The 26,093-nt window shown below is 41.7% G+C and overlaps 2 protein-coding genes and 1 long non-coding RNA gene across 6 annotated transcripts; 2 read left to right on the forward strand and 1 right to left on the reverse strand.

Moving 5' to 3' along the window:
- Positions 1–11,531, forward strand: LOC135113095 (leukotriene A-4 hydrolase-like). Of its 2 annotated transcripts, XR_010274706.1 has the most exons (14): positions 1–161; positions 1,722–1,834; positions 2,117–2,256; positions 2,926–3,070; positions 3,836–3,954; positions 4,374–4,512; positions 5,126–5,266; positions 5,675–5,881; positions 6,495–6,639; positions 7,101–7,275; positions 7,807–7,927; positions 8,549–8,769; positions 10,578–10,678; positions 11,395–11,531. XR_010274706.1 is itself a non-coding variant. In XM_064028131.1 (13 exons), exons 1-13 carry the CDS (start codon positions 116–118, stop codon positions 9,473–9,475), a joined length of 1,833 nt encoding a protein of 610 aa, XP_063884201.1. In that variant the 5' UTR covers positions 1–115; the 3' UTR covers positions 9,476–10,453. The 2 variants fall into 2 exon arrangements, 1 of the variants encoding a protein (XP_063884201.1); XM_064028131.1 differs by lacking the exons at positions 10,578–10,678; positions 11,395–11,531 and adding an exon at positions 9,355–10,453.
- On the reverse strand, positions 11,021–26,093 carry LOC135113094 (uncharacterized). Of its 3 annotated transcripts, none has more exons than XM_064028129.1 (25): positions 25,997–26,093; positions 24,480–24,692; positions 23,758–23,982; positions 23,083–23,342; positions 22,586–22,811; positions 21,935–22,083; positions 21,290–21,433; positions 20,362–20,550; positions 19,652–19,780; positions 18,826–18,942; positions 18,296–18,423; positions 17,993–18,152; positions 17,316–17,450; positions 16,973–17,189; positions 16,653–16,835; positions 16,048–16,180; positions 15,547–15,649; positions 14,935–15,138; positions 14,483–14,552; positions 14,042–14,168; positions 13,606–13,746; positions 12,972–13,086; positions 12,666–12,778; positions 11,906–12,194; positions 11,021–11,582 (listed from the first exon to the last, which is right to left on the reverse strand). In XM_064028129.1, exons 2-25 carry the CDS (start codon positions 24,673–24,675, stop codon positions 11,442–11,444), a joined length of 3,894 nt encoding a protein of 1,297 aa, XP_063884199.1. In that variant the 5' UTR covers positions 24,676–24,692; positions 25,997–26,093; the 3' UTR covers positions 11,021–11,441. The 3 variants fall into 3 exon arrangements, with proteins under 3 accessions (XP_063884199.1, XP_063884198.1, XP_063884200.1); XM_064028128.1 differs by having other exon boundaries at positions 14,935–15,141; XM_064028130.1 differs by lacking the exon at positions 25,997–26,093 and having other exon boundaries at positions 14,935–15,141; positions 24,480–24,930.
- On the forward strand, positions 11,576–14,197 carry LOC135113096 (uncharacterized). The gene is made up of 2 exons (XR_010274707.1): positions 11,576–11,718; positions 14,047–14,197. It is a non-coding gene; the product is annotated as an uncharacterized LOC135113096 (long non-coding RNA).

Here is a 26,093-nt window from a genome sequence, read left to right on the forward strand (position 1 = left end):
CACGCCCCCCAACCACAGGCCGCCAACCTCCTGTTGACAGCTGCTCTCTTCAGTGCCTCAGTCCTCGTGTTGGTTGTCGTTACGGTAACACTTACGCCCCTCCCGACCACTCAGCATGCCGGAAATCAGCCCCATGGATCCCAACTCGTACTCAAGGCCAGGTGAGCATGTCAGGAGGGCAAGGAAGGACGTGTAATGTGTAACTGATGTGAGCAAAGTAAGTAAGTCGAGTATTATTGTCTGTCAGAATGATTCGCCGGTTTGTGAGGTTTTCATTTTTTTTTTTCCCTTGATTTTGTGGAATGGTGGTGTTGAGTGACTGAACGTGGAATAATTAAAGTGGTGATGGAAGAATTGGTGTTTTGTGAAGTTTATTCGTGTTATTGCGCCTTGTCAGAATAACGAGCCGGTTTGTGTAATGTGGTTTTATTTATGATTATTATTATTTTTTTTTTTACGTGATTTTGATTGATTTAGCTTGAATTTATGTAAGAGTGAGTGACTGGAGTGGTGAATGGTGCAGTGTGTGTGTGTGTGTGTGTGTGTGACGTAAAGGTTATTCATCATTATTGTGCCCTGTTAGAATTGTTAGGTGGCTGTGTGATGGATTTATTTGTTCTTTCATGTTGACCTGCTTTATCGTTAGTTTTAGTTACCATTTAGTAATTGGAGAGGTACTTAGTTTTTAGTTAGTTTTGTATATTTATTTATTTATTTGTTTTTTCCTTGTGGAGTGTTGATAAGTTTGGTGTGAATTTTTCTTACAGTTGAGTGATGTGAGGAGTGAACAATACAACTGTAATATTATAAAATGTACTTATGCAGTCATTAATGGGATATTTTTTTCATTGCTTAATAACATGATTAATTTTACATGACATAACAGGTGAATGGAATGAACAATATAGCTGAAGTGATGAGGAGCTGCTTATACAGGGTGTCCTTGAAGAAAAGTTATATTATATTCTCAAAAAATTAAAGATTAAATCATTCTAAATAGGAAAGACTCTGGTCAAATGCTTTTAATGCCATGGTTTAGAAATTACAGGACATTTTAATATGAGTGCTCTGAGGGGAGAGAGAGAGAGGGGGAGGGGGGGGTGAGAGCAGCAGTGACTGGCATTGGCATAAGATCATGTTGATTGACTACACATTAAGGTTTTCATAAATAAAGATATAAATGAATTAAAGAACACAGTGTATCATTGCAGCAAATAATAGCTAAACCATAACACACAACATAGGGCAACAGTGACCAGCTGGATGATGCAGGGTGGCTCACTTGCACCCACTAGCTACTGGTGGGTGCTCTTATTGAAAATTTCCCGTAACTTCCAAACCGTTGCATTAACAGCATATGGCTATTAAATATTTCCAACTTAAAATGACTTAATCTTTCACATCTGAGAATATATAACTTTCCTCATGGGACACCTTGTACAATTACTAGTGGCCTTGTTTCCTCATCAAATAATGTGAGAAATAATTAACCCTTGTCATATCTACACTAATATTATACAACTATAACCATAAAACAGACACTAAAGGAACAAATAACAGATAAATCAACAATAAGTGCAACTGTCACTCATATCTACATCATTATCATGCAACTATAACAGAAAAAAACAGACACTAAATGAATAAATGACACAAATATAATTAGCTGCAGTAATATCCAGCCCTCCTCCCAGCTGATCCCAGACCTGCCCCTCCCACAGACCAGGTGGTGGTGAAGGAGCTCCACCTTGACTGGCAGGTGGACTTTACGCGACAGGTGGTGGCCGGCTTTGTGCTGCTGACAGTGGAGTGTGTGCAGGAGGGACATGACCTGGTGAGAGAGAGAGAGAGAGAGAGAGAGAGAGAGAGAGAGAGAGAGAGAGAGAGAGAGAGAGAGAGAGAGTTAATATGTGAAAGTAGGTATATTAAACTCACAAATTATTCAGTTCTGTAAGAAAAAATGTTATATATATTAGAGTATGAAAAATAATACTGTTAAACTAAATGACAGTGATTATGATAATGATGTTCAAATAATAAATAAATAAATAACAATGACAAATGATAGTAAAAGTAATTATTATGATGACAATGACCTCCCCTGCCCCCTGCACAGATCCTGGACACCCGCGACCTAGTCATCAAGAGTGTGCAGGACACCGCCTCCAGCAAGGACCTCACCTACACCCTGGGGGAGGCACACCCTAATTTTGGGGCCCCTCTCTCCATCACCCTGCCAGAGTCTGGGAAGAAAACGTGAGTGTTGCAAGACTGATGTGCTGGGGAGTGTTTTTATGTGTTGTGATGTATTGGGGGAAATGAAAAAGAAAGAGTTGCTTGGAGGATTAAAGGAGGTAATTTAAATGTTACGAATTAGGAGAAATGTAGATAAAGAAGAGATTTATAAATGGAATATTCATGAATTTAAAGTCAATCTTGATATGGTTGTGTGTGTGTGTGTGTGTGTGTGTGTGTGTGTGTGTGTGTGTGTGTGTTTTATAATTAGGTGTGTGCATGCATGTGTGTGTGTTTGTTTATATATGCAGACATGATTCACTGCTTGTACAAGTTTATGCATACAACAAACTGTGTGTGCATGCTTATTAACATAACCAACACACACACACACACACACACACACACACAAAATGAAGAACCGACACTGAATAATAACAAGAGAGAAACAAAACAAAATTACCAAAAACCAAGGAAATAAAATATAGAGAAAAGCAAATAAACCGAACAAAAACAACTTAACAAACTTCTTTCACAGACTTCTAAACACCCAGCAATTTATAAAACCCCTTTCCCAACACCTGTAAAACACCACAACACAACACCCTAATCTTAACCAACACCACTCACACATACACCATAACAAAAACAAGCCCCCTCTAATACCCACACCTCCACACACACACACAGGTGGAAGATAAAGGTGAACTATGAGACATCACCCACATGCTCCGCCCTCCAGTGGCTCTCCCCGGAACAGACAGCAGGCAAGAGGCACCCCTATGTCTTCTCCCAGTGCCAAGCCATTCACTGCCGCTCTCTTGTTCCATGCCAGGTAAGTGCAGGTGGGGTGTGTGTGGTTTGGTGGTTTGTGTGGGTGGATAGATGGAGGTGTGGTTGGGTGGCTAGTTGAGTGTGTAGCTGGGTGAAAATATAAAAGGATGACTGGCTAACTGGCTGATTGGCTGATTCATTTAAGTCCTTTCGGCAACATAGAAGAAGAAATGGCAAAATATATTAGGAGTTATAGTGTAGAATATTTAAATAATAATTAAGAATTTACACTTCCAGCATGGGAGAAGCATATACTGAAGGTTTAGTGATAGAAGTGAATAGAAGGCAGTAAGAACTAATAAGTGGAGTGTGTTTTTGTCTTTTTTTCACTCTTTTCCTTTTTTATCCATCAGCAGTCAACTATCCTTCCTTTATTTCAATCGTAGGTTTGTGTCTTTTTCAACCTTTCCATCATTCTCTTCATTCTATCCTTTTCTATTCTTTCCTATTCATTTTCTATTCATTATATCTTTTTTTCATTTTTTTTTCATTATCCATCAAGAAACAACTATTCTCACTTTCTTTCAATCATAGCTTTGTGTGTCTTTTTTTCAGTCATTCTTTCCTTCTGTTCACTTTATTAATTTTTCCCCTTCTCTCAATTTGTCATTCCATTAGTACATTGATGTCTTCCAATCTTCACTCAATCCATAAGCAACAAAACATTCCCTTATTTTATCCCAAAAGTACTTTTCTTTGTAGTTTTTCCAATAGTACCTTCCTTTTCCTTCTGTTCCCAGTACTAAATTTTTCCTCCCTCATGCAGGACACCCCAGCAGTGAAAGTGAAATACACTGCAGAGGTGAGGGCACCACAGGGCCTCACTGTGCTGATGAGTGCACTGAGGGAGGGCCAGCAGGAGGGAGAGGCACACACTACCTTCAAGTGAGTGTGTTTGTGTGTGTGTATGTGTTACTGCAAGGATAGATGTTGGAGTAGTAGTGGTGGTGGTTATTCTTGGAATTGTAGTAGTAATGATAGTAATTGTAGTTGTTGTAGTATGTAGTAGTAGATAGTAGTTGCAGTAGCAGTATGAATAGTAGTAGCAGTAGGAAATTTTGTAGTTTTTAGTTTACTTCAATAATTTATATGAAATCTGGAGAATTAATGATTAAAAAACAGGTTATTTGTGTTTGCATAAATCAAACACACACACACACACACACACACACACACACACACACACACACACACACACACACACACACACACACACACACACACACACACACACACACACACACACACACACACTACCTTTACTACTTAACTCCAGAATTACTCATTTACACCCTCTTACACAGGTTCAGCCAGCCTGTGCCCATCCCGGCCTATCTGTTGGCGGTTGCGGTGGGGGACCTGGAGAGCAGGGAGGTGGGGCCGCGTTCACTTGTGTGGTCCGAGAAGGAGTTTGTGGACCAGGCGGCACATGAGTTTGCTGAGGTGAGGAGATGATGAGGGAGAGAGAGAGGGGCTTCTCAGTCCATCTCCCTGTTTTTCGAGAATATAGATGCTTGTATTATTATTTTATTTATTTGTTTGGTTATTTTATTTTATTTCATTTTTTGGGCAGAAGAAATAAGGGGGAGGTTTTATTTTTTTTCTTATGAGATATGAAAAATTTTTTATTACTTATTTTTGGGGGGAGGAAATAAGAGAGGGATTTTTTTTTTTTTTGTCAGCAGGATATGAAAGATTCTATTACCATTTTCTCTTGAGGTTGGGAAGGTTTGCCAAGGTGAGGAAGAGATAAGGATGACAAACCTTTTCTCCCCTCATATCTGTAGAGAATAGACATTTCCTTCCTATCTTTGCTTGAGATGAGGATGAAGAAGACAAAGACGCAAGCAACACTTCATTATATTTGCATAGGCTCAACTCCTTTTAATATTAGCAAAAGATATAAGAAGCACTTTTCACTGTAATTTGAACAAGATGTATTTTTAACATTAGCAAAACACACAAGCACTTTTATTTCCCATTTTGAGGAATGAGAAGGACACAACACAAAAAAAAAACAGAATACAAAACCTAACCAGGCACATTCTCTCTTCAGACAGAGGTGATGCTGAAGGCCGCAGAGGAGGTGTGTGGACCGTACGTGTGGGGGCAGTACGACCTGCTCATCTTGCCCCCCAGCTTCCCCTACGGTGGCATGGAGAACCCCTGCCTCACCTTTGTCACCCCTACGCTGCTGGTGAGGGCTGGGATGTGCTTTCTCTCCCCCTTCCTGCCTCTGTCTTTCTATTCTATCTTCTTGTATCTTCATTTGTTGATGTTTGTGTTCTCCTTCTCTCTGTTTGTATCTCTCCTCCTCTCCTCTTCTATTTTCATTTGTTGGTGTGTTTATTATTCTGTTTGTATTATTCTTGTTTTATCATTTATCCATTTATTATAATTCCTCTTTTTTTCTCCATCCCATCCTTCCTTTTTTACTCCCTTTCCTTTTATTTGTATTTGAATTTCTACTGTTTATTACCATTATTGTTACTGATTGGTATTTCTTCCACTCTATCCTTCCTTTCATCCATCCACCTCATATTTCTATCTGAATTTCTACTATATTCATAACCATTCCTCCCTCTTCCCACTCTCTCTGTCTCAGGCGGGTGACAGATCCTTAGCTGATGTTGTCATCCACGAGATCAGCCACTCCTGGACGGGCAACCTGGTCACCAACAGCCAATGGGAGCACTTCTGGCTCAATGAGGGTTTCACCATGTTTGTGGAGCGCAAGATTATTAGCCGGCTCAGCGGGGAGGAGGCGCGCCACTTCTCAGCCATAGGGGGCTGGAAGGACCTGGCTGATTGTGTGAGTATGTGTGCGCGTTTTTGTGTCACTTTCCATAATCAGAGAAGTGTCTAGGACTTATCTCTTGATTGTAGGAGAGAGAAAACACAGTAGTAGGCAGGGAGGTCCAGAATTCACCAGTGAAAGGGACAAAAGATTGGGAATTCTAGTCAACTCTTGCATTAAGGAAGCGTTCAGAATAGGAGTGAGAGGAAGTAGAAAGTTTTGTGCATTGAGGCTGTGGGAGGAGGGGAGGCATTCAGTTGACAAGGGCAGAAGAGCAGTAAGCATGAAAAACAATAGTAGAATATAGCAAGAGATGTAACACTACAGGTTGAAGACCATCAGTTAGAGGAAAGATGGATAGAATTGAGTGTGTGTGCGTTTCATTGTTATTGACACTGGTTCTGATATAGTGTGGCACTGAGAAGCTGGACAGTAAACATTTGTAGTGTCATTCCTGCTTTGGATTGAGGAAAGAGGTTGAAATAAAACACTGAATAAGATGGTAACCTGGCAGTGTGTTGTGCTAGACAGGGAATCCAAGGGTAGAGGTTGACCAGCTGGCAACCAACACACACGGACACACACACACACACACACACACACACTCACATCTTGCTTCCCCTAACAGATCCGGACCAGAGGGGAGACAGACCCCCTCACCCAACTAGTGCCTGACCTGAATGGCATTGACCCAGACGATGCCTTCTCCACAGTGCCGTACGAGAAGGGCCACACCCTCCTGTGGCACCTGGAGACACTGCTAGGGGGGCCAGGTGAGTGCCGGTGCCACCACTGCTGCCGGGAATCAAGGCTTATGGGTGTTTGAATTACAAGTTTTTGGTGATGAATGAGAATATTTAGTTTCTTTGTTTTGTAAATTATAAATAAAAGTCTTAAGATTTATCCTCAAAATTAGTAGTTCATTTGATTGAGGATACTTTTATAAGTCTGTGGTTCTATGTGATTTTGTTAAGGAATTGAACTAATAATCTGTAAATTGTAAGTCACTTGTACCACTTTTCTTATGAATGATAACTGATATTGTACCACAAAAATATATAATGATAATAATAATAATAATAATAATAGTATGACTACTCTTTGGGGAATAGTGTCTTCAGTAGACCTTTTTTTTTCTCAAATTTTATTACTATTGGCCAGATCCCTATTATGCAAAAAAAAAAAAAAAATAAATAAATAAATAAAACAATAATCCCCCCCCCTTTCTGTGCAGCCCAGTTTGAACCATTCCTGAAGGCATACCTGGACAAGTTCAAGTACTCCTCCCTCAAGTCGGGCCAGTTTGTGGAGTTCCTGCAGGAGTACTTCAAGGGACAAGCAGAGGTGCTGCAGCAGGTGGACTGGCAGGCTTGGTGGACCACTCCTGGCATGCCCATTGTCACCCCTAAGTGAGTGTGTGCATGTGTGTGTGTGTGTGTGTGTGTGTTTGTGTTGTGGTGTATAGGGTTTAAATTACAAGGGTTTGGTTTTGTCTCTATATTTCTGTCCAGTTTCTCTGCTGATGTACACTTGCACCTACTAGTGCCCCCTCTCCCCTCCCCATGACTAGGCACTTGCTCAAACAAGGTGTGAGGAATGTGTTAGTGAGGGGTGAGAGTGATGGGGAGTATTGTAGGAGGAAAGAGAGCAAGGACTCCTGGGGTTATGAAGGAAAGATTGTGGGTGGCTTGTTTGAGTGGTTGCCCAGTACCAATTGGCTGTGACTGGCTACAAGGGAGGGAGGAAGTAGTAGATTCCATGCCACATCACCTCTCTCCCTCTCTCCTTATTTTTTATGTTCTGCTTATACTTTTAATCTACCTTGCTCTTGATATACCTACACCACTTCACCACTTCTGTCTATACTTCACATCTCCACTTCCACTTCATCTGTAATTTCATCTCTCCCCTTCACTGATCCACCCACTGATCCGCCACAGGTTCAATGACGCCCTGGCCATCCCATGCACTGCGCTGGCCCGTCGCTGGGTGGAATGGGACCCCGTCACCACCAAGAACCCCTTCACCAAGGAGGACCTGCAGGCCTTGTCCCCCATACAGGTCAGTAGTGGGACCTGTCTGGCTGTGTTCTCTGTGTTTGTTTCCTTTTGTTTTGTTGTCAGCTTGTTTGTCTTTTTATTTGCTTTTTAGTTGTTTGTGTTTGTTTGTTTTTTGTTTTTTTTCAGTTTTGGTTGTTTTCTTTCTTTTTAGTTATTGCTTCTTTTCTTATTTATTTTCTATTCTTTTTGGTTATCACTTCCTTTCTCTTTAATTGTCTCCTTTTCTTTTTAATTATTTATCTTCATCTTTTCTTTTTCTTTTAATTTTTTTCCTGTTTGTTTCTGTCTTTCTCCTTTTCCTTACATAATTTGTCTCTATGCTTCTCTTTTCCTCTTTTCTATCAATGTATCTCTTTTTCCCCTTTTCCTTGCATAATTTGTCTTCACTTCTCTCTTCTCTTTTTGTCAATGCATCTCCCTCCTTTTTCTCACATAATTCATCTGTACACTTCTCCCTTTTTTCCATTTTCCCTTCTTCACCCTGTACACTTCTTCCCTTTTCCTTCTTTCACCACCCTCTCCCTTTTTTCCATTTTCCCTTCTTCACCCTGTACACTTCTTCCCTTTTCCTTCTTTGACCACCCTCACCATCTCTCTCTGTCTCACCACCCCCTGGCCACAGGTGCGAGCATTCCTGGCACAGCTGCTGGAGGAGGCACCCTTGACCAGTGAGAAGGTGTGCCACATGGAGGAGGCCTATGGAATGTCCAGTAGGCTCAACTCAGAGATCAGGTTCCGATGGCTGCGTCTGTGTCTGAGGGCCAAGTGGGATGAGTGTGTCGATGCCGCCCTGCAGTTCATTACAGAGCAGGGACGCATGAAGTTTGTGCGCCCCATCTACAGGTGAGTGAGGGGGGAAGGGAGTGGTAGTGGTAGTAGTGGTGGTAGTAGTGGTAATGATGCTTACATTGTCTTCCTAATTGTCTCATAAAGAAAGGAAAAGCAGAAAAAGGTTATCTGTTATTTTGATTTCCTCAGCAAAAAAATAACTTGAGGAAATAAAAATCAGGATTATTTCTGTTTTCTTTCTTTTTTTTTTGTCTCATAGTAAATTTCACATAGTTTTGGTTCATCAGTAAAATGTTCTGTATTTATCAATCACAAAAAAAAGGACAGAATTGTTTTCTTTGTATATTTGGAAATGAATTTGAATGTAATTGAAGAAGTGTATGTAGTAGTAGTAGCAGTAGTAGTAGTAGTAGTAGTAGTAGTAGTAGTAGTAGTTAATAATTTAGTAGTTAAAATAAAGTAAATGAAAGTTGAATTTAAATCACCTAGATAAGGAGAGAGAATACAGTATCTCTCAGTCACTGCACAATTAACTTCCTAACAACCTTTTCTTCTCCTCCTCCCTGTCACTCTGTCCCTCTTCCCTCCTGTCCCCACCCCCCTTGTCCTACTGCCTCCTCCTCACCCCTCCAACCCAAGGGACCTGTACGCGTGGGAGGAGATGCGGCCCCGTGCTGTGGCCACCTTTGAGAAGAACAGGTCGGCTATGATGCACGTAGCCGCGTATGTTGTGGCCAAGGACCTCCACCTCAGGGAGTGATGGTGACGATGATGGTGATGGTGGTGGTGATGGTGGTGATGGTGACCAGTGACTCCAGATATTGCTTCTATTTGGCACTCCCCCCCCTCTTTTTTATTTTTATTTTTTATTTATTTTATTTTTTCTCTTATCTAAAGTTAATCCTTGATCTTCTTTTATGTGAATCTACTACTCTTCAAAACTTGCTCCTTTATTCCTCTCCTTTTTTTGGATTACGTTTTATTCACTAAAAAAAATTTTTCCGTGTCGTACTCTTAATCTTTTTCCTACTCTCTAATATCCAAGCTTTGTTTACCTCAAGATCACTCCCTCCTTCCTGTATCTACTTGCTTTCTCATCCTACTCCTCCTGTTCCTGTGTTTGTGACGCTCTTGCTCCATTTACTTAAAGCATATTCCAGAATCACTTTTTCGCTCCTTATTCTTGTTCTCTATTTCACTCACTTCTCAGACCTCTCTTCTTCCTATTCCCAATTCCCATCTTTATGTACTTCCACAGCCTATTCAGAGCCTATTCCTGTGTTCTGTAGGTCACAGAAGAGCATAATTTTAGTTATTTTAACCTATCATTGTCTTGTCATATTTTTAGTTTCTGTGATGTTTGAACTTTGAATAGTTATTGACAGACAGACAGACAGATAGAGCCATATTTGCATCCAGCCTTGCTTTGCCTCGTAAGACTGACAGACAGACGGACAGGAGTGCTTTGTATTAACAGGGCAGGATGTGTGCTAAATATTTATGCTGCTTGTATGGGTATTATGTATAGGTATTATGTATGGGTTAGTGTATTTTGGTGGGTATTTGTATTGCCATTATGGGGTTTTTTATATATATATGTATATGGGGAAGAGTGACAGAGAAAGAGAGAGAGCATTTTTTTTTACCCATTAATCAGTATGCACTTGTAATTATTTTTAAGGCTAATTGAATGCTCACATATAAATGATGTCTTGGGAAATATTATTACATTGTTTTATCGGGTCATTTATTCATCCTCATTTTTTTAGGTTTAAGCGTCCATGTTGATGCTTTCATGGTTTTGGTGAGACTTGAGTGGGTGATTCTTGTGTTTGTCTTGTTCCTCCATGACTTGGTAACAGAATGAAGTGATAGGAGGAAGGAATCTCACTACTTGTAACTTAAGAATGTGTTGGTGTGCCTTTGTCTTGAGCAGCACCACCACCACATCCTCCACAGCCAGGTGAGATAATTGTTTTGTGTTCCTATCTGTCTGCCTATGTGGCATTTTGCTTCCTCCTTGTGTGGGGTTGCCTCAGCAGGAAAACCTCCATCTCTCCCTGTCCAAACAGTCTGCACTCCACCTCCACCAACACCTCTTCCACATGTGCATATATGCCTTCCCCTTATCTCTCTACTTTCCTGGTGGCTTTTCTCTCCAGTACCTCACCATACATGTTATTAAATCACCACTTACAAACATTTGATTTCAGAATTCTAAAAGATTGTTTCATCAAAGTTTTCTTTGTAAATTTAGCCATTCAATTTACATTTATGCAAAATCGGGAAAAAAGGAAAGTTGTGATAAATTTTTACTTTTATTAATACCTTAATACCAGCTTTAGTAACTTTTCAGGCTGTTTTGCACAGTACAAAAGAGGCAATAATGACATAATGAAATGGTAGGAGAGAAAGATTTCATATTGTACAAAAGCTGAAGTAAGATAATTTACTTCACTTGTGGCAATAATCCAGTTAATTATTTCAGTAACTTTGTTTCTGAATTTAGAAATACACTCCCTGAGGAGAACACCAAAATTATAACACACTGCTGAAGTATCATGGCAGGAACAAATGACATTACCAGTACAGTCTGGGCACTTTGGTATCATGACACCAAACTCTTATAACTAACTGAATGACGACCACTATCAGTGACTAACCATCACAGCTTTGCAGGTCACCAGGACAGGCACATCACAGCCAGCAATACACACACACACCAGTCAGGTGCTGGCAGCAGCAGCGGTGGTGGTGGTCTCTGCTGCCTGCCTCCTGCGCCGGGATTCCCTCGGCTGGTACTCATGGCGATACTTCTGCCGCTTCTTGCGAGCCAGAGCACTCCCCTGCCTCCGTGCCTCCCACACCTGCACCGAGAGAGAGAGAGAGAGAACATGAAAACATCAGGCCAAGAGAGAGAATATAAAGCTGCAAAAAAAACAGAAGGCCTCCAGACTGCAGTCTTTAACGGGTGGGGTGCTTTAATTGTGGAGGTAATGACAGGTGAGTGAGAGGGGCTGTGGGGAGTGACTGTGGTTTGTAAACATACTGTGGGTCTGTGGAGAGAGAGAGAGAGAGAGAGAGAGAGAGAGAGAGAGAGAGAGAGAGAGAGAGAGAGAGAGAGAGAGAGAGAGAGAGAGAGAGAGAGAGAGAGCTTTGTTATTATTATTATTGTTGCTTCCCTCCCTACCTCTTTCATTATTAAGGAACGCTTCAGTTTCCTCAACTTCTTCTTATTCTTGGCAATGCTCAAATTAACAACGAAGGATTTACTGTCTGGCTGCTCCTCCTCCTCCTCATTGTTCTGTGGTGATGGGGAGGCTGGTGCTGTTGCTGCTGATGCTGACCCTCCTGGTGGTGATGGTGAGCTGGGTGGTTCTATTCCTGCTGCTGGTGGGGGCATTGGTTCTTCCTGTTCCTCGGTTTTCTCTTCATCAGGTTCTGGGTGTGGTGATCTCTTCCTCTTTACTCCTTTCTTCCTGCAAAGTTGTAGATCTGTTTAGACTTCCATTTAGTTAAAGATAGGCAACCAAACACAGCTGCCATTATTTACTACACTTTACAAACTGTGTGTGTATTTTCCCATCTTTTTCCATTTACCCACATACAGATTCAGTCAAACTTACTAAACCCCTTTTTTTTTTTGGTGTGACATTTTTTTTATATATATAATCTAGTGAAAATGCAAGATTACAGGAAAAGAGTGAGGAAGATGCAAATTATTCCATCCATACACAAAAAAAAGGTTAGTGTATTCTCTCTACCGCAAAAGAATGAGGAAGATGCAAATTATTCCATCTACATAAAGAAAAAGGGCTAGTGAGGAAGCTGAAAGGCTGGGGATAATGTCACAGAACTGATGGGTAAAAGAGAGGAGCAGCAGCAGAGGTCTATGAAAGTTAGGATGGATAAGATCTTGAGTTGCACAGTTGGGTTTCTTTGATACATACTTGGTTTCCTTGCTTTGCTTTGCCTTGGCCAGATTTGCCTTGTATTTGTTCTTCTTCTCTATGTCCTCCCTCAGCTTTCTGACCAGCTCCTGTATGTACTCTGAAGTCTCCACCTGCAAATTGGAGAGAGATGAAGGGTCACCAGTTAATTAATCACTCTCCCTCTCTCATTATTTAATTCCCTATTTTTTTTCTATTTTCTTCATTTAACTTACCAAATTTATGAAAGTGAAAAAAAAAAGGAGGTATGTCAGTTGATTTTCTCTCTCTCTCTCTCTCTCTCTCTCTCTCTCTCTCTCTCAGTACCTCCTCATGCTCCTGTGCCTGCCTCTGCTGCCTGGCTGCTTTCTGTTCCTCTTTTGCACGGTTCTTGTGTTTGGCTACCAGGAGCTCCACTTCATTGACCAGCCACTTGGAGGGACTGTGGAGGCAATGCTCATTAACGGGTGCTTTAAAATACTAGGTAAATTTATGGATGAGGATGATAAGTGGAAAATTAAGAAGGAAATGTGGAAATAAGCATGTTTAACACCTCCACAACAATGTATAGGATCTATTAACAGGAAAGAAAGAGAATAAAGAGAATAGATTTTGTGATTTATAGCCAGTACAATGTTCGGAGGTGACCATAGAACAAGAAATGATGCCTCAGAGTGGTTAGTGATTAGGGAAAAATTTGGCATATATGAGTGAAAGGGTTAACACAGGGACTGCCAAGTGTAGGCCTATTAACTTCTTACCTTGCCTTATGATCTTAGGGAATATGAACACCTTATATATAGAAAAGGATAAGGCATACAACATAGAAGCACGAGCGCGCACAAACACACACATACATACTGCTGTTAATTTAGTTTAGGTTGGGTAGAATTTAAATAGCAAAGTAAATATCAGGTAGAGAATTTATATAGCAAGGTAAATATTATGAAAATAATCTCACCTGTCCAATTTCATGATGGTTGGCCAGAAGAACACTGATAACATTCTCTGGAACAACAACTCCTCTGCTCTCTTCCGTGCCTCCTGCAGCCTTTCCTCCTCCTCCAGGGTGGCCTGTGTTTCTTCTCTGTTTGAGATGTTACTGGAAAGACAAGTGGTATTTTTATTCTCTCTCTCTCTCTACAGGGCTAAAGCATGTTCACAAACCACTCACTTATCACAGCATTAATAAGTAACTGCTTAAAACAACTGTACAAAAAAGTTAAGGCATTTAATACAGAAAAGTGATGGAGATAAACTTACAACACCAGGAACAAACAGCAGCAGACTTTGTTAACAGTTCGTTACCCCTCATGAACTGTTAACAATCAACCCCACAATCCAATCTTCAATGAAAGAACGAAGAATATTTTCCTAAACTCTTCTTTGTTTCTTACCACAGTGGTGCAGCTGTGACGTCCTGCTGTGGGAGGCTGGTGCTGGTGCTGGGGCCTGCCTGTGCTTCAGCTATGTTTCCCTGGGGGCCTGATGTGCTGGATGTGCCCACTGCAGACCTGATATTCCCTGCCAAGCCAAAGTAAATAAAAGTCCAATGAATTTTGTCTATAAATCAAGTAGAAATTAATACTTGGGACTTGCAATCTCCACAAAAGACCAAGAGATGATGTGACTGGTGGATTATTTTATTTATTTACTTATTTATTTTTTCATGTAAGAGTTAGCAGCACTGGGCTAAGACAACAAAAGAATTTCAAAGGCCACAGAGAAATGAAAAAAGGCTGTGATGAAAAATGCCTAGTCATGTAATTTTTTTTTTTTTTACCTCAACTTTAGCAACAGTATAAGAGATAGATAAAGGGAAGGAAGCAGCATCTTACCTTTAAAGTATGTACTGAAATTGGGCTTCTTCAATTCATGCTTCAGCCTCTTGGTGTTCTTTCTGGGGACCTGGAGGGAGAGAAAAGGGGTGAGCGAGTGAGGCAAGAAAGACACACAAGAGTGGGACATGCTGGGAGGGGAAGTTAGGTTTTTCACTGCTGCTCGCTCACACTTCTTGCTTTAAACCACTGTGAGATTTTTGTGTGTGTTCAACAGCGACATCTAGATTGGCTGCACAATGGAAGATTTACTGTTTCAATCCCCTTTCTTTCTTGGCTCCACATTGGAAAATCTACTGTTTCAATCACCTTCCTTTCCTATATTCCTTGGAAGAGATTTTACACTGATTTTTTGGTGCTGTGAATTGTTACGTTGCACAGAGGATCAAGTGCAGGGAGAGATACAAACATACACACACACAGAGACATTTGCATAACTAACAGCCACTAACCTTTTCAGAAGTAATATGTATCTTGAACACTTTCTGCTGGCTGTTACTACCATCTGCTTCTACCTCCTCCTCTTCCTCACTACCAATCTGCTGGCCATCACTGCCTGCCTCACTATCTGACAATTCATGAATTTTTGCTTTTCGACTGGAGGAGGAAGACACACAGGGGACGCTGCTGGAGGCTCTGCTGTCACCCTCACTGTTCTGCTTTGTGGGAAAGCTGTAGTTAGAGGTGTGGTGGTGGAAATACTGCAAAGATGACTGAAAAATGAGAGGTTAGTATTGGGTTGTGAGGAAGGTGTGAGGCAACCTTGCGTGTGCAAGGTTGGGAAGATGATGGAGATATAGTAATAGATAAGGAAAGGGATAAAAATAAAAGCACAAGGGCAGAAAGAGAGCGGGAGAGAAAGATGGGTGCACCCTTCCACACCAAAAAGACGCCCACCCCATACCTTTTACCTTATATATAATTAATTACAACACAAATCACTACCTTTCCTTGTTACACTCACTCATATCACCACTACTACTACCACCACCACTAACTCTTCTACAACTAATTAACTAAGACAACATCCACACTGCTACAACTACTACTACTACTACCACTACCTGCGACCCACAAACTGCTTGAATCCGCAGTGCATCATGTTGGATGTGCTGTATCTTAGCCAGCTGTGTGTGGGACATGGACGCCAGCTGCTGGGGGCCGAAGCTGTGGGAGGGGAGAGCTGTGATTAGAGTGACTGCTGTGTATGTATGTATGTAATGTTGTGTTTCTCTGTGGGTGGATGGATAAATGTGCTAGTAGTTTATCAATGATGAAAAGTTATGTGTATTTCTGAGGTATAAAAAATAAACACACACACACACACACACACATGACAAATTTAAAAGACAGGACATTACAAGCTTGACTCAATCCTGTAAAAAAACAGGAAACGTATGAACACACAAGATCATCAACATAAGTACTACAACTACTACCACTACCACCACAACTACACACACACACACACTCACACACAAAAGTAAAGAGCAGTGCAATAAGAAAGAAGCACAATTAAAAAAAAAACACACAGAAAGCAAGAGAAACGGAAGGTGTACACTCACTTTTGAAAGATGAACCATCCCATCGCCATCTCAGACAACACAGGGCGGTGGATGGTGACAGACAGCATGGCCCCCACTGTGCTGTGGTTGGGGGGCAGGTAAGGCATGCTGGCCACCCTCACTCCACCACCATCTGTTGGGGAGAAGAGCATCATTAGTATTGTTCATTTTCCTTTTTTTCATTCATGATTTACAAGGAATGATCACAGAGTTTGTTTTGTTCTTAAACTTGGGAGTCATTTTGGTGGTGAAATGAAGTGCTTATTATGTTATTCTTATTCATCTGTTATTCATTCTTGTATTTCTGTACGTGACTGATGAATAAAGAGGATGAGAAAGTATATAGATGTCTTTGTTTTGTACCTGAACTGCATGGAAGTATAAAGGGCTGGCTATTATTATCATCATCAATAGTAGTAGTAGTAGTAGTAGTAGAAGAATTACCAGTATATTTCAACAAATGCTGGAAATACTAATACTATTACTACTAATATTATTATACTACTAAAAATATATAATCCTGGACCTTTACTAATATTTTTTACAATACTATTACTACTACTATCAATTCTACCACCACCACCAGCACCACAGCCACACCTCACCTTGCTTGTCCTGCTCCTGTGCCTTGGCCAGCTGCTGGAAAAGGCCACGGTCATAATGGGTGAGGCAGGAGATGGATGCCCTCTCCTCCTCCTCCTGCTGCTGTTCGTGCTGATGTGTCACTCTACAGGTTGCCCTCAGAGACAACGCATTGCTCACCACACGCAGCCGACTAATTACCTCCTCTGCAATAGTGATAACAGTGGAGGAAAAAGGAAAAACGACTTGGTATGATAATAAACAGCAGGCTATCACCAAAAGATATAGTAAAGGGCATAAAAAATAAAGAAAATAAAGAATAAATCAATAAATAACCCCTTACCAGTGACTGCAGGGCTGTAAGCATTGTGGGGGCGGCTGGGGGCATAGAAGCGGTCAAAGAGGGTGGACCGCAGTGGGGTGAAGGTGGGTGGGGTATTGAGGGAGCCCTTCGCTCGGCCACGTTTCTTCATCAGCTGGTGGACACGCTGGGCTGTCTCCTCTGCCACCTTCTCCTGCTTCACTTGTCGTTTCTCCTCCAGCTCCTGCAGTACCTCCTCCTGCAGAAGATGAGAGAGAGAGAGAGAGAGAGAGAGAGTTGTTAGATATTAATGCTTGTAATAAATAATGACTGGTTTACTTGAATAATCTCTCTCTCTCTCTCTCTCTCTCTCTCTCTCTCTTACCAAGTCCATGCCCCTCCTACTGCGGTTCACAGCACACTTCAGCTGAGGGTCGTCCTGCAGCATAAGGGCTCGGATCTCCCCCACCTCCGTCGCATCACTCGTCATGCTTATGGGAAACAGGGGGGGTGGTGGCTTCTGTGTGGGGTAGAAGGGCATGGGTGAGTAGGGGTGATGGGGAGGACAGGGTGTGGGTGTCATGGGATAGTGGTGCTGGTGTGGGTATGCTGCTGCTGCTGCTGCTGCTGCTACTACTACTACTACTACTACTACTACTACTACTACTACTAGCATCAAGAACAGTACTATTACTAGTACTACTACCATAAATATGTGCTTCATTACAAACTTAAACTTCCACTACTACCACTGTTGCTGCTGCTGCTGCTGCTACTATTAATACTACTACTATTATTACTGCTGCTGCTGATACAACTACTACTACTATTACTACTACTATGACTACTACCACCACCACCACCACCACTATGAACAGTACTATTACAATATAAGTATGTTTCATAATAAATTTAAACTACAACTATTACTATTACTATTACTACTATTAGTACTACTACAACTACAAAACCACCATTTCAGCAACAACAACTACAACTATTACCAGCACCACCAAATCTTACTCCCTCACCCTACACCCCACCCCGAGTCACCCTACTCACCCCACTGGCTGCCTCCTGGCCCCCCAGATTCTGCCACACCATCAGGGTGAGGTAGCGACATCTCATCTGAGGGGGTATGCGGAGAGGGAGGTCCCATACCAACTTCTTCCAACCACAAGGCCCCACCTCCCCACTCTCAATCAGGATCTGGTCTTCCTTGCTGAGAGAGAGAGAAGGAAAGAGGATGTGAGGGTGGGAGAGAGGAACGGATGAAGAAAATTAAATGACAGCACATTACCAAGCTGGACTCAGTTCTGTACAACATGCAATTACGTACGAGGAATAAGGAAAGACCACACTCACCTGGTCCAAGGCACGGTGGTGAGGGGGGGAACGAAGCACCTCCTGAACCGCTGCCTCACCTGGGAAGGAGTTCGGCCTGGCAGGAAATGGGCAATGCTTTCAAAGTTTAGGCCAAAAATGTACAGCCCCTGGGGGAGAGAGATGGGGGTGGGGGAGAATTGTAGTAATAGAGTAGTGTCATTAGTAATATTTGCAATGGTAGTTATGGTTGTGGTAGTTGTATTTGTGGTGGTGTTAGAACTAGGAAGTGAAGTGAAGTGAAGTGAAGTGAAGTGAAGTGAAGTGAAGTGAAGTGAAGAGGAGAGGAAAGAAGAGGAGAGGAGAGGAGAGGAGAGGAGAGGAGAGGAGAGGAGAGGCGTCGAGGCAACAGGAGAGGAGGAGAAAAAAGAAAAGAAGCAAAAGACAAAGAGGAAGAAGAGAAAGAAGAAAATAAGTGGAAGAGGAATAGCAGTGAGGAAAGCAGAAGAAGGAAGAAGAGTAGCAGTAACAGTAACAATAATAGTAGTAGTCACAATAATAGCAGTAGTTACCTTAATGAGGATAAAATCTTCCTCCACTGTGAAATGTCCGTGTTGTTTCTCTGGATTAAGGGATTTCCACTTGCTATAGATCTGGTACCTTGTGAAGCCTGGGAGGTGCTGGTGAACCTGTACAAACACACACACACACATACACAGAACTTGTCATCAATCTATTGTTTATAAATATCAAGTGTTTTATCTTTTTCTCTACGTTTTTTGCTTGTTATAGTATGTGTGTGTGTGTGTGTGTGTGTGTGTTGTTTGGATGGTGGAATAATTGTCTTGTTAATTATACCTCTACAGTGGTTTGTGGTTACTGCAATACCTATCATTTAATTCATCAATCATGCATCTAAAACTCCTCATTTTTTATAATTTTATGCAAAGTTCATGAGTAAAGGTACAAAAGTTATGAAAAATTTGATCTCTCTCTCTCTGTTCTTCCATTTTCATCTTTTTCCATCTTTCTTCCTTATCATAACCAACTCTCCTTCTCTCTACTCTTACTTAGATATTCCTTTTAGCATCCTTTTTTCATCACATTCTCCCTATTTTTTTCTCTCTTCTCCCTTCTTTAGCTCCCTCTTTAAATCCAAATCCCATATTTTTCCACCCTTTCCTTCCCTTAACCCCCACCTTCAACTTCTCTAACTCCTCCACTTCACAGCCCTTCCAAGTCCAGGTAACCACAACTCTCCCCTCCTCTTCTTCCCTCACTGCATTCCCCAGCCACAAGCCCCCCTGTCTCCCCTATCTCCATGTCCCCATCCCCTTGCCCCTCCAGCCTATATACCAGGTCCCCATATCCCCCCCTCCATCTCCTCACCACACACACCTGGGCCCAAGGGATGTGTTGTCCGTTCCTTAGCAGACTGACAGCATCCAACAGCTTCTTTGTGTCGCTCACACTCCATACAGTTGGCTGCAGGGCAGGTAGTATGAAAGACACCCAGCGTTGCATCACCTGACAGCGGCACAGGGGAGGAGGGTCAGTGGGGAGTTTGTTTACATAGAGGCCGTGTTTAAATGTGGTTGGTGTTTGTGTTTTTTTTTGAGTTTAAATTGGTCTGTTTTTTTTGTTTTATTTGTTTATTTATTTTATTTATTTATTTTCCTTATTTGGGAGGAGAAGTCTTTAAATGTTCCTCATATTTGTTAGGTTTGTTTTTTGTGGGTTTAAATTAGTTTGTTTTTACTTTTATTTATTTATTTTTTTTAGATAAAGTGACTTAATAGGTATTTTTTCCTTTTTTCTGTGCTTTTGGTGTTCCTGGCTTGTCACGCAGAAGAATTACCTATCTGTCTATCTATTTATCTGTTGGAGATCCCTAGCGTATGTGTGTGTGTGTATCTGTCACTTCAATAATAAATGTCATGGTAGGAAATTACAAAGCAGATCAAATGCACAATAATGAGAAATCTATGAAACTAACAAATAAAAACACCAATGCAACAAAAAAATATGAAAAAAATAAAATAAAAACACAATACAAGCTGGACTTCACACACACGCACACACACACACACACAAACAAACACACACACCTGATACCCAGTACGATTAGTATTGAGACACCTGGCGATGGCGTCCCAGTTGGTGTTCCTGCCAGGCATTTTCACGAGCCTCTGTATGGTGAGATCCTCAGACTCCTTCCAAGACCGTCTGCTAATCTCCGGGTGAAGTAGATTGTCCCACATCAGCTGGCACTCCAAAGATGACCGCCTGCCATCAAACTATGGAGGAGAAGGTGGTATGAGGCCTGGTAGAGGAGGAGGAGGAGGAGGAGGAGGAGGAGGAGGAGGAGGAGGAGGAGGAGGAGGAGGAGGAGGAAGTGTGAAGATAAAATGCAGGGGAAGAGGTGTGAAAACTGGAGGAAGAGGAAGATGTGTGAAGATTGTGGAGGAAGAGGAAGGGGTGTGAAGATAGTGGAGGAAGGAGGAGGAGGTAGAGTGAAGACTGTGGAGGAAGGAGGAGTGGAAACTGTGGAGGAGAGTGAGTGAAAACTGTGGAGGAGGAAGAAGAGGAGTGAAGGCTGTGGAGGAGGAAGAGCAGATGGAATGAAAATGTGGAGAAAGAGGTGGAATGAAAAAGATGAAAAAGAATGATTGAATGCTTAACAAATAAATGTTGCTTTTTATGCAAGAGGGTTAACCGGCCAAGGGCAACAAAGCAACAAATAAAAAAAGGGCAAATTGAAGTGCCAATTTCTGAAGAGTAAAGAAAGAAAAGGACCCAAAAGGATTATCCAAAATTAGAGAAGTATTTTGAGCGAGTCCTGAAAGATTACAAGTCACAGGAAGGAGGAAACACAGAGTTCTAAAGTTTACCAGAAAAAGCGACAAAAGACTGAAAATACTGGTTAACTCTTGCATTACAGAGGTGGACAGAACTGAGACGAGATGAAGAAGAAAAGAAAGGGAGGAAGGAGGTATACAGTTAGCATGAAAATAGAGGTATACAAGATAAACTCACAGTCTGGGCCGCAATCTCCTCCCAGTCTAACTTCATGTTCTTTGGGGTAGGGATCATGAAGCGCGGTGGGGGTTCCAGTTTCATCGGGGGCTTCTGCTTCACTCTCTTCATCTCGTTCTCTTCCTTGTTCAGGGCCTTCTTCAGCTACAAAGCAGATGGGAAGGAAGGTAAGAAAATAGGAAAAGTTTGTTGATTTATTTGTTTGTTTCTCTCTCTCTCTCTCTCTCTCTCTCTCTCTCTCTCTCTTTTGTATCTTCTCTTTCTCCAGCTGCCTCTGAATGAACCTGTGGAAAATTTCTCTTTCTCTCTCTCTCTCTGTTATTTTCTATCTGATCCTTCTCCTTCTACCCTTCTTCCTTATTTAACTGTCTCTGGGTCTGGATAATTCTCTCTCTTTCTCATATTCTTTTCCTAATTTACCACAGATTCTTCCTCTTCCTACTTTATCTCCTTCCATCTATTCCTTCTATTTACCTCACCATTCACATTCCTCTGTTCCTCTTCTTCCTTTCTCCTAACTCTTCTTATATATATATATATATATATATCCTTTTTCTTTCCAACTTTTCCACTCCTCCCTCCTCCCTTCCTCCATTCACCTACCTCCCTCTTCTCTTCCCTCCTCCCCCTCACTGAATCACATACCTCCTCCTCCTCCTTGGAATCCCCAGTACCAGCCAAGCCTTTTATCTGTCGTTGCAGGGATCTGATCTGTTCCTCACATTTCTTCACCCACTGTGTCTTCCACTGCTGCTGAACCTCCTTTACCAAGGCCTTCTGCTCCTTCTGCTGCCCTGGAACCAGTGATGGGAAGTGAGGGGTGAGGCTGACAGTGTGAGAGTGTGATGGATAGGCTAGGAAAGGGTTGGTGGTGTAGTGTCTGGTGAAAGTAAGATTGGTGGTGATGTGGTTAGGAGTGTAGTGATGGGAATGAATGGTGAAATGGAAGGATGTGATGGGTAATAGGAGATGGGAATGTATGGAATAGTGAAGGAAGGAAAGTACTGATGGGTAAAATGATGGGGATGTATATGTATGTGCGGGACGGATACATGGACGCATGGACAGACACACACACACACACACACACACACACACACTAATTAATAACACTACACTTACAGAAACAACAACTTACACACCACCACCACCACCACTACTATTACTACTACTACTACTACTACTACTACTACTACACACACAGCTTAAAAAAACAAAAACAAGACAAAACAAATTTAAAAAGACAACAAACTAGACCCAATCCAATAAAAACACACAACACAAACACAAACATACAGGGACGGTTCCTAGAGGTGTACAGATCCATATATCCTGCATCCAGCTTCTTCTTGGAGTCCTCATTCATAGGGACAGGCATCCCACTAGAGTCCTTGAAGTAGGGAATGCACAGGTGGGAATATCTAAAGGAGGGCCGCCCCCCCGACTGTGCTGTGGGCATAACTCGTCTGGGTACGTTTCCAGTGGACCAGCCAGACTCCTCCAGGTTCTGCTTCACCTCTGCCTGAAGGAGGAGGAGGTGTAGGTGGAGGAACAGGGAATAAAAGAGGGAGGAGGATAAATGTGAGAAGTAAACAGGGGTAAAATAAAGGATGAAAATACAGTCAGGAGGAGGAGGAGGAGGAGGAGGAGGGGGAGGAAAATGGAGAAAATAGATGATGTTATGAAGGATTAGTTTTTAGTTTAAAAGTATTCTCTCTCTCTCTCACCTGCCTCCATTTCATTAATCTAAATTACTCTCCTCCCTCCCTCTCTCTCCCACTCTCCCCCCTTACCTGCACCTCCTGATTCTTCTTCAGTGCCTCCTCCACTTTGCTGATAGTCTCCCTGAAAACCTGCTGGAGTGCCAAATTGAGGTGGAGAGCCTTGTACGCCGAGGGTGCCTGAGCCAAAAGCCCCTCCATCCGCCCCTCCAGACGCCCCACATAGTCGTCCGCCACCAGGGAGTGTGTGGAGGAGGTGGCAGTGTTGGGGATGGTGTTGGTGAAGGATTGCAGAAAGGGAATGCTGGTGTGTGCGGTAGTTTCTGATACTCCTGTGGATAAGTGGATAAGTGGATGGTAATTACTGGTCTTTGGATTTGTGGATGAGTGGATGATTGCTTGTGGGTATTGAATGAGTTGTGGTTTCAATATGTATCCACAGCATTCAGTGATAATGATATAATCTGGCATGCACTAAAACACTGCAATAAAAACCACAACTTTAGAATAGTAACTGACAGACAGACAGACACACACACACACACACATAGTAACACATCACATGATACAAAACAATCATTAAATCTTACACTAGCATGACACCAAACTGACAAAAACACAAACACACATACTGCACTTATTTTCTTTCTCTCTGTCTCTCTCCAACTTTTTCATTTTGTATTTCATTATTTGCCCATTAACTGTCACCAGATAAATGAACACCCCCCCCCTCTCTCTCTCTCTCACCTGAAGGCCCAACAAAGGAGGAGGCAGCCACCATATTCTCCTTTACTGAGTCCTGCAGGAGGGCGTGAATGATTCTGTTCTGCTCCTTCACCTCCTGCATCTCCTGTTGGGTCGGCACCAGCACCTTCAGCTCCATGTCCTCCTCCTCCTCCTCCTCCTCCTCCTCCTCTTCCTCCTCCTCCTCCTCTTCTTCTTCTTCTGCATTTCTTCTCCAGAATATTGTACCTGGTTGAAAGGAGGTGGAGATAAAAGTATGATAAAGATAATGGCAATCTATCAAACTATCTATATACCAAACTATCAATCCTACACAGGACAGCCATGAGGAAGCAACACACACACACACACAAACAAACACACACACACACGTCAGGAAAGGGGCAGTCTCGTGGGTAACCATATCACATCCGAGGAGTTTAGGTATAACATAGCTGGCCACAAACACACATAGCAAGGCTCAATGGGGAAATGACATTAAATTAAGTGATAAGAAAGATTAGGAGGAAGAAAAGAAGAGTAAAAGTGAAGAAGACAAGAAGAAAGATGGAGGAGGAGGAAAAGGACGAGAAGGAGAAAGAGGTGGTTTGATTTTATGATACAAGACGAATAGAAGATTAAGACTAGAAAAAAAATGAAGACAAAGAACAGGAGGAAGAGAAGGAAAAAGATGAAACATTACAAGCCACAAGTTCACTAATACAAGCAGGCAGTGAGAGGAGTACCTGGTGCAAGAGTGAGAGGATTGTTAAGGGAATGCGACTCCTTTCTCTCCATCCTCTCCATGTGTGTGTCTGTGTACAGTTGCCTTACGAGTTGGTTCTGCTCCTCCACCTCCATCATCTGTCTTGTTGGTAGCAGTATCATATCTTTCTCCTCCTCCTCCTCCTCCTCCTCCTCATCAAAGGTAAACTCTTCCATTGATTGTACTTCCTTACCTGGAGACAAAGTGAATGATGAAGCATATGAACTGGTTACATGATTATGCAATGTGTGTGAGGATAGGAAGAGGAAAAATGTATGGGTGGTGAATATGGGAAGAGGAGGAATGGGTAAGGGAAAGAAAGGCAAGGGAAAGGGAGAGAGAGAATATATATTAATCTTTTTGTTACTACCTGTTACTATAAACAATGCAGTAACTGTGCAATTACTTGATGAAATTTTGTAACATTTAATGGAATGATGCTTTGGAATTTATATTAATCTTTTGTGGAAAGTAATACAAAACACTTCTTGGGGTTAGGATATAAAAGCCCATCCCATAAGTATTATTAATCACAACAGTCTGTTTCTCCATATAAAATGACACAGTAACTACATAACTGATTGTTAACATGCATTCACATTCCTCTCTTGATTAATAAATATATTTTCTGGCAACAACTTCACATCAATAATTTATTTTCATGTTCCTTTATAATCAAAAGTTTGGGAGGAAAATATTAACATGTCAAATGATTCTGAGACTGTGTTAGCTGACTTCATAATTACATGATTCCCTATGCTTGTTGAGAGAATAAAATAAAAACCTATGTGATTTTCTCAACAGAAATTATATTACTAAAAAGAAAGTATGATTTATGAGCTTGATATAAACATGGCCTTGAAATCAGAGGAATGCGTTCTCAAAAAATAAGAAAATAAATTAAATTAAATTAAATTCTAACGAGGCAACAAGGAAAGCACAATTCTCTTATTTCATCCTCTTCCTTGCACATCAGGTACCAGCACCAACACATCATTACTTAACACACCTAACCAACCCCTGAAACACACTGGTAGCCTTTATCACATCACAAGGACAAGAAAATCTAGAAAACACACGAATGACCTGACAAGCGGAGTATTATTATCTCGTGTTCTCTTCATTCCCTACACATCAGCCATCAACACTAACACGATATCATATGCGCACCTAACCAAACCTTCAAACACAAACATAACCGTTTTCAAATTACCAAATACCGAAAGTGGGAAAACAAGAATGACAGTACAAGCGAAAATTCTCACTTTCTCGTTTTTCTCCATTCTTCCTTCCACATTTGCCGACACAACATTACTGACACATCCAAACAAACCTTGAAATACAAATATAAACGTTTTTAAATCATTAAATACCAAAACATAAGGAAAAAACAAGCTACCCAGCCACTCGCCCCCACCACTAAACCACATCATACCTCCATTTCACCCACTTATACTCACTTTCCTGCCTCAAGTGTCACCCTAGCACCATCCTCACCTTCAAAGCCTGGTACACTAAATAAAGGTCAATTGGTGAGGTTTTATCAGAGTACTTCCTGTGTCCCTTCCTCCTTCACCGCCATGCGCCAGTCCTG

The sequence above is a fragment of the Scylla paramamosain genome, chromosome 25 (genome assembly GCF_035594125.1).
Source record: "Scylla paramamosain isolate STU-SP2022 chromosome 25, ASM3559412v1, whole genome shotgun sequence".
NCBI classification, from domain to species: Eukaryota; Metazoa; Arthropoda; class Malacostraca; order Decapoda; family Portunidae; genus Scylla; species Scylla paramamosain.

Bases quoted from the DNA above. Each gene is read 5' to 3' on its own strand.
- LOC135113094 (XM_064028128.1), bottom strand. From the start codon at position 24,675: ATGGAAGAGTTTACCTTTGATGAGGAGGAGGAGGAGGAGGAGGAGGAG. The intron at 22,812-23,082 runs GTAAGGGGGGAG...CTCCTCCTTCAG, and splicing joins AGAAGAATCAGGAGGTGCAG to GCAGAGGTGAAGCAGAACCT. The intron at 17,190-17,315 runs GTAAGAGAGAGA...CATCTTCTGCAG, and splicing joins GTAGGAGGGGCATGGACTTG to GAGGAGGTACTGCAGGAGCT.
- LOC135113095 (XM_064028131.1), top strand. From the start codon at position 116: ATGCCGGAAATCAGCCCCATGGATCCCAACTCGTACTCAAGGCCAG. The intron at 162-1,721 runs GTGAGCATGTCA...CCCCTCCCACAG, and splicing joins CAACTCGTACTCAAGGCCAG to ACCAGGTGGTGGTGAAGGAG. The intron at 7,928-8,548 runs GTCAGTAGTGGG...CCCTGGCCACAG, and splicing joins AGGCCTTGTCCCCCATACAG to GTGCGAGCATTCCTGGCACA.